At 42.9% G+C, this 6,000-nt stretch overlaps 1 protein-coding gene across 3 annotated transcripts in view; it reads left to right on the forward strand.

Annotated features, from left to right (window-relative positions):
• Positions 1-6,000, forward strand: part of AHCYL2 (adenosylhomocysteinase like 2) — a 60,976-nt gene that overhangs the window by 25,523 nt on the left and 29,453 nt on the right. For all 3 annotated transcript variants that reach the window (XM_021719009.1, XM_021719017.1, XM_008071566.2), the window contains exon 5: positions 5,515-5,617. In XM_021719009.1, coding sequence (XP_021574684.1) covers positions 5,515-5,617 — 103 coding nt within the window. The remainder of the gene's footprint in view (positions 1-5,514; positions 5,618-6,000) is intronic.

A 6,000-nucleotide genomic window follows, 5' to 3' on the forward strand; every position in this document is an offset into this window, starting at 1 on the left:
CCAGATCAACTTTCCCAAGGTTGTCTCTCCCGAAACAGAGCACTTACGTGGTCACGTTCCTGATTAAGAACATTAGCGACTCTTCAAGGTATAGACAGCTCCTGTGAGCATCTTCACTGTGGGACTTTTCTAGGTTATGTGTTCTCTGAGGACAAGAGTACCTTGACTGACTGCCCAAAGTTAATAAATTGAAAAGCTCTCTCTTTCTGGAGGTTCAGACTAATGAATCGAAGCGAAGCGTCCCTGAACCTTCTGGGCCTCCTCAGTCAGTGGCATGAGGCTTCAGTGTGCTAGCTTAAAATAGCAAGGACTGCTCTCCTGTCTCAAGTTGCTGAGTTTTTAACCCGAGGCTCACTGAACGTCACCGCCCTCCGGGGTTTCTCTTCTATTTTCTCCTGAATGGATTCATCACAGTTAGTTTACCAATTTTCGTGTTTTTTTATTGTTTCCATCCTACATTTTTTCCTTTAATGTAATAACTACAAAGGAATTTTGCCTTGTTTGGTTTTTAATCTCTATTTTTTAGTATAAAACTAGTTTATTTTCATTTTATAATATTCTAATATTACCACAATATGTGATATAGAAAAGTAAAGTCTCCTATAGCCCCGTGCTCCAGAAATCACCATAATAGTTCATGGTTTCCTGTCCATATTCCTGTTAATATGTTTCAGGTATGTTTCTGTATCTCCAACCTGATCCCACTGCTGCTCCTTCCAAACCATCATGATTTGGAGTTAGGTGGAATCGGCTTTCGAGCTCTGTCCTCCCACTCCTGCCTTCCTTCACTCCTGTTTTGAGCCCTACTAGTGACAAGTGTTGACTCACAGTTCTTTGTTCCTGGTTCCAGTCACTTTTCTTTTCTTTTCTTTTTCTTTTTCCCTTTTTTTAGTCAGAGTCTCACTGTGTCGCCCAGGCTGGAATGCAGTGACACACTCATGGCCACCCCACTGTCAACCTGCTGGGCTCAGGCGATTCTTCTGCCTCAGCCTTCCAAGTAGCTAGAACTACAGGTGCGCACTACCTCACCCAGCTTATTTTTTTCTTATTTATTGTAGAGACGAGGTCTCACCAAGTTGCCCAGGCTGGTCTTGAACCCCCAGGCTCAGGCAATCCTTTCACCTCGGCCTCTCAAAGTACTGAGATTACAGGCTTGAGCCACTGCACCCACCCTTGCAAATATTTTTAAAAATTAGAACATTCTTTTCATTAGATTTTTTATTTAATATAGAGATATTATAACATGCAAAAATTTTTAAATGGAAATTACTGGTACCCAGAGTTAATAACCACTGTTAGGAAATCTTTTTTTTGAAGCCTGTTACCTAGGCCAGAGTGCAGTGGCACAATCACAGCTCACTGCAGCCTCTAATTCCTGGGTTCAGGTGATCCTCCCACCTCAGCCTTGAGTAGCTGGGACTACAGGTGTGTCCCACCACACCTGGCTTTGTATAATTTTTGTAGTGTTGAGGTCTTACTATATTGCCTAGGCTAGTCTCAAACTCTTGGATTCAAGCAGTCCTTCTACCTCAGCCTTCCAAAGTGCTGAAATTACAGGCATGAGCTGCCATGCATGGCCAAAGCAAGCTTTTTAACCAGAGCTTTATTGTTTGAAAATATCTCTTAATTAAAGCAGTAGAATGATACACTGCCTTCTTTAAAAGAATCCTATCTCCATCTTATACATAGAAGTAAAAGTAAGTCAGGATCAAATAAATGGCTTAAGATATTATAATAATTTTAAAAATTGAAATAAACAGATTTACAAACTAGTACAATTTACAAATACAGTACATATAACTTCTTTTTTTCCTGAACCATTTAAGAGTAAGTTGCCAGCCTGACTTCTCCTTGTCTTACTCCGTTCAAGCTGCTATAACAAAATACCTTAGACTGGGTAATTTATTAATTTATATAGACAGTAGCAATTTGTTGTTCACAGTTCTGCTAGCTGGGAAGTCCAAGATCAAGGTACCAGCAGATGTTTGTGTCTTCTCTGTGCCCTCACATGGCCAAAGGGGTGAGCAAGTTTCCTAGGGCCTCTTCTTTTATAAGAGCCCTAATCCCATTCCCGAGTACAGAGCCCATCATCTCCCAGTTACCTCTGTAATCACCTCTTAATGTCATCACCTTGGGGGGTAGGTTTCAACATATGATTGGAGGTGGTGGCATTCAGATCATAGCAACTCCCAAATACTTTTAGTATATATTTTCTACAAGTAACATTGATTCATTATTCTGTGGTGCATGATTTCAATTTGTTTCATGACTGATAGTGTTCATTTTTATCTCTTGATTGAGATCATGTCTGCCAGGATTTTTCTCTGCAAAAATTATTTTTCTCCTTTTGTAATTAATATTTTTTGTGAGGTAGTACTGTGAAACTGTAAGTATCCCATTCTTCATCAAACTTTTGATTTACTCATTTGTTTTTATTTGTATGGAATCGTTTTCTATTTTATTTCATGGGTAATGGTTGGGTTTTTGTTTTGTTTTGTTTTGTTTTGTTTTAGAGGCAGGGGCTCTCTTTGTTGCCCAGGCTGGAGTGCAGCGGCATGATTATAGCTCACTGCAGCCTCAAACTCCTGGATTCAAGTGATCCTCTCACCTCAGTCTCCTGAGTAGCTGGGACTACAGGTGCACGCTGCCATGCCCAGTTATTTTTTAAAGTTTTTTGTAGAGATAGGTTCTTGCTATGTTGCCCAGGCTGTATTTAATGGGTTATAATCCATTTCTATCTATATTTATTTTGATGCTCACATTTTCCCTAATTTGGCCAGGGAGAGCCCCTTCCATGAGACTTCTTTGTCTTTTGACATGTCCCTTTTATTCTTCAAATACTTCTTTGTTTCTGGTCACAAGATAGTCTAAGCTTATCTTGTACATTCCATGCCCTAACCTTGAAATTAGCCATTTTTCCAAGGATTCCTGACTCTTTTTGGTGAATCTGGACATAATGTGCTCTTTGCTATTGAAATGTCATTGTTCCCAGACCCTCTCATTAATTTTTGAAAATAATTGCCCATTAACTCTTCATGTATTTCTTCTGCCCTGTTCTCTCCCTCTTTGCCTTCTAGAACTCCAGTTACGTGTATTAGACCACTTGATAATGTCCCATAGATCTTGAGTGCTCTGTTCTGATTTTTGTTCTGCCATTCTTTTTTTCTTTTTGTATTTCACTTCAGTAATTTCTGTTGATCTCTCTTCAAGCTCACTGATTCTATCCTTGGATGTGCCCAGTCTGATGATAAACCTGTTGAAGGAATTTTTAATCTCTGATACTGCTTTTTAAAAATTTCTGTTCTTTCACCTATCTGTTCATGGATATTGTCTATCTTTTTCATTAGATCTTTAACATAAACATATTAGTCCAGCTTGGGCAACATAGCAAGACCTCCATCTCTTAAAAAATAAGTAAAAATAGCTGAACTCAGTGGCTCAGCCTGTAATCCCAGCGCTTTGGGAGGCCCAGGTGAGTGAATTGCCTGAGCCCGGGGGTTCGAGGCCCACCTGGACAACTTGGCGAGACCGCATCTCTACAATAAATCAAAAAATTAGCCAGGCGTGGTAGTGCACATCTGTAGTTCCGGCTACTTGGAAGGCTAAGCCAGAAGGATCACTGGAACCCAGCAGGTCAAGGCTGTGGTGACTGGGAGCGTGCCACTGCACTCCAGTCTGGGCGACAGAATGAGACTCCAACTCAAAAAAAAAAAAGTAAAAATAATATAATAATATAAACATACTAATCATAGTTTTAAAAGTTTTTATTATTATTTTCTTTAGAGGCAGTCTCACTTGTTGCCCAGACTGATCTCAAACTCCTGGCCTCAAGATATCCTCCCACCCCAGCCTCCCCAAGTTCTGGGATTATAAGCATGAACCACCACACTTGGCCTAATAATAGTTATTCCTGTCTGATCAGACATCTGGCTCATCTGAGAGTCTGGCTCTATTGATTATTTCTTGATAGTGGTTGGTGAATTTTGTGTGTCTTGAAATTCTTTTAATTAAGTGGCTATATATTGATTTCCATGATAGTCATGAGTTGGACTGGATTTAGATTTTGCTATTTTACACCAAAAAAGTCTTCAAACTCCTCCAGGGGCAAGCTGCTGTTTGTTGCCTTGTGATTTGGGGTTACCAAAGGACTTTTCTGGTGTTTCTGCATCACTATCAGCTTTCGGCCTTCTGCACATATGTGCCGCAAGGGGACTCTCTTTCAAGTACCTGCCCTCCTGCAGTGCTAGACTAGCTGCTCCTTGCTTCCAGGGTGATGCTCACAGTAGGACACCTGGGGCATCTCTTGGTGCAGCCTCAGTCGTAGGCTGGCCTCTCTGAAGGCAGGGCTTTCTCGGGGTCCCCGCCTCTCCTGTCTGTAGTAGCCCAATTCTGCCTTGCATCTGTGGTGGGTCTTGGGCAGGAGATATTTCCTGCTCCTCCCAGAGAGCTGGAGAGTAGCAGATCTTCACGTTGTATCCGTGAACTGTCCTGGGCCCCAGAGGCTTTCCCCAGAGAGTGTTTATGTCTACCCTTTGCCAGAAGCAGCGGGTCTTGGCCTGGTCTGTGATGGCAGGTACCGTATGTTTCTGCTCTTCCTTCTACAGCATGAGAGGAGAGTATAGGGAGGTGCCCAGGTTTCATGTGTGTTTCTGAGCACAGCCAGGCAGCTCCCTCCCCCAGTCTTTTGTGCGCTGGCCAGAAGCCCCTGGAAAAGAGCCTGCATGTGAGTGGGAAATCTCCTTATGCCAGGGACTCCCAGAAGTTCCAGACTGACACACTTTCCCACACTCAGCCTTTACTAATTAAAATTGTAGCTGATTTTTTCTTATCCTCATCTATGGCAGCTACCTCTTCTTCCCATGCTCTGGCACAGGTAAAAGGCTCCCCTCTCTCCTTAGAAGGATTTGCCACTCTTTGGAGTTCAGTTCACTTGGTTGCTTTATGATCTCAGCTCTTTGATGGGCTCAAGATAAGTTTGGCTTTGTAGATTATCCAGCTTTTTCTTGTTAGGGTGAGAGCTTTTCTTGCAGCTTTCTACATTCTAAGAAGAAGCAGAACTGTAAATCTGTGTTTTTTTAAAAATGTATTGGGGGTGAGGGATGAAAAATCACTTCTCAGGTACAGTGTGCACTCGTGGGGATGACGGGTCCACTTAAAGCCCAGACTTCTTCACCACTGCACAATGCATCCATGTAACCTAAGGCCATTTATACCCTAAAGCTATTGTAATCAAAAAATAAAGACAAAAAAATGCTTTGACTCTGAAGTCCTGGGTTTAATTAAATCTTAGGGGGAGACCCCATCTGGTAGATGGGTCAGAGCATAGCACTCAGCTCAAGCCTCTTCCCATGGCTTCCCCTACTCTTGCCTCTCCTTGGAATACTGACAACGCTCTCGAGAGTGCCGTCGGAAAACCGTGGGCCTAAGTCATGCCTGACGTCTTCTCTCATTGTAAACATAGAAGCCACCCCCTGGACCAGGCATTTGTTCACCCCCTGTTTTGGGTTAATGTAGGTGCTGATGGAGACACTGGGTGCTCTGGGGGCGCAGTGCCGGTGGGCTGCCTGCAACATCTACTCCACTCTCAATGAAGTGGCCGCTGCGCTAGCAGAAAGTGGTAAGAGCATGTTCTTTATGTCTTTGGCTAAAGTCAGTCTCCGGAAAGTTCCCTTGTTTCAAAATGAATCTTTAAAGAAAGTTGGCAAGAAAGGCGCTGTCTTGGAAGAGGTGGATTCTCCTGTTTGATGAGTTTGCCCCTTTTATGGGCTTCTCCTGTCAAATGTGATCTAGTTAACTATGTTGTTCCGTAGCTAGCAAATGTCTGCCTGTGTCCAGTATTCCATTATCAGTAAACACTTCACTTGGAGTTGCTGGTGGTAGTGCACTGGTAAGCGCTCCCCACTGTCCAAAGTAGTACAGCTTAGGGAAGAAAAGGCTTCGGCAGCCGGGCTCAGTGGCTCAGCCTGTAGTCCTGCACCTTTGGGAGGCTGAGGTGAGTGG

Source organism: Carlito syrichta, unplaced genomic scaffold (assembly GCF_000164805.1).
Source record: "Carlito syrichta isolate Samal-C Ts95f unplaced genomic scaffold, Tarsius_syrichta-2.0.1 Scaffold113510, whole genome shotgun sequence".
NCBI classification, from domain to species: domain Eukaryota; kingdom Metazoa; phylum Chordata; class Mammalia; order Primates; family Tarsiidae; genus Carlito; species Carlito syrichta.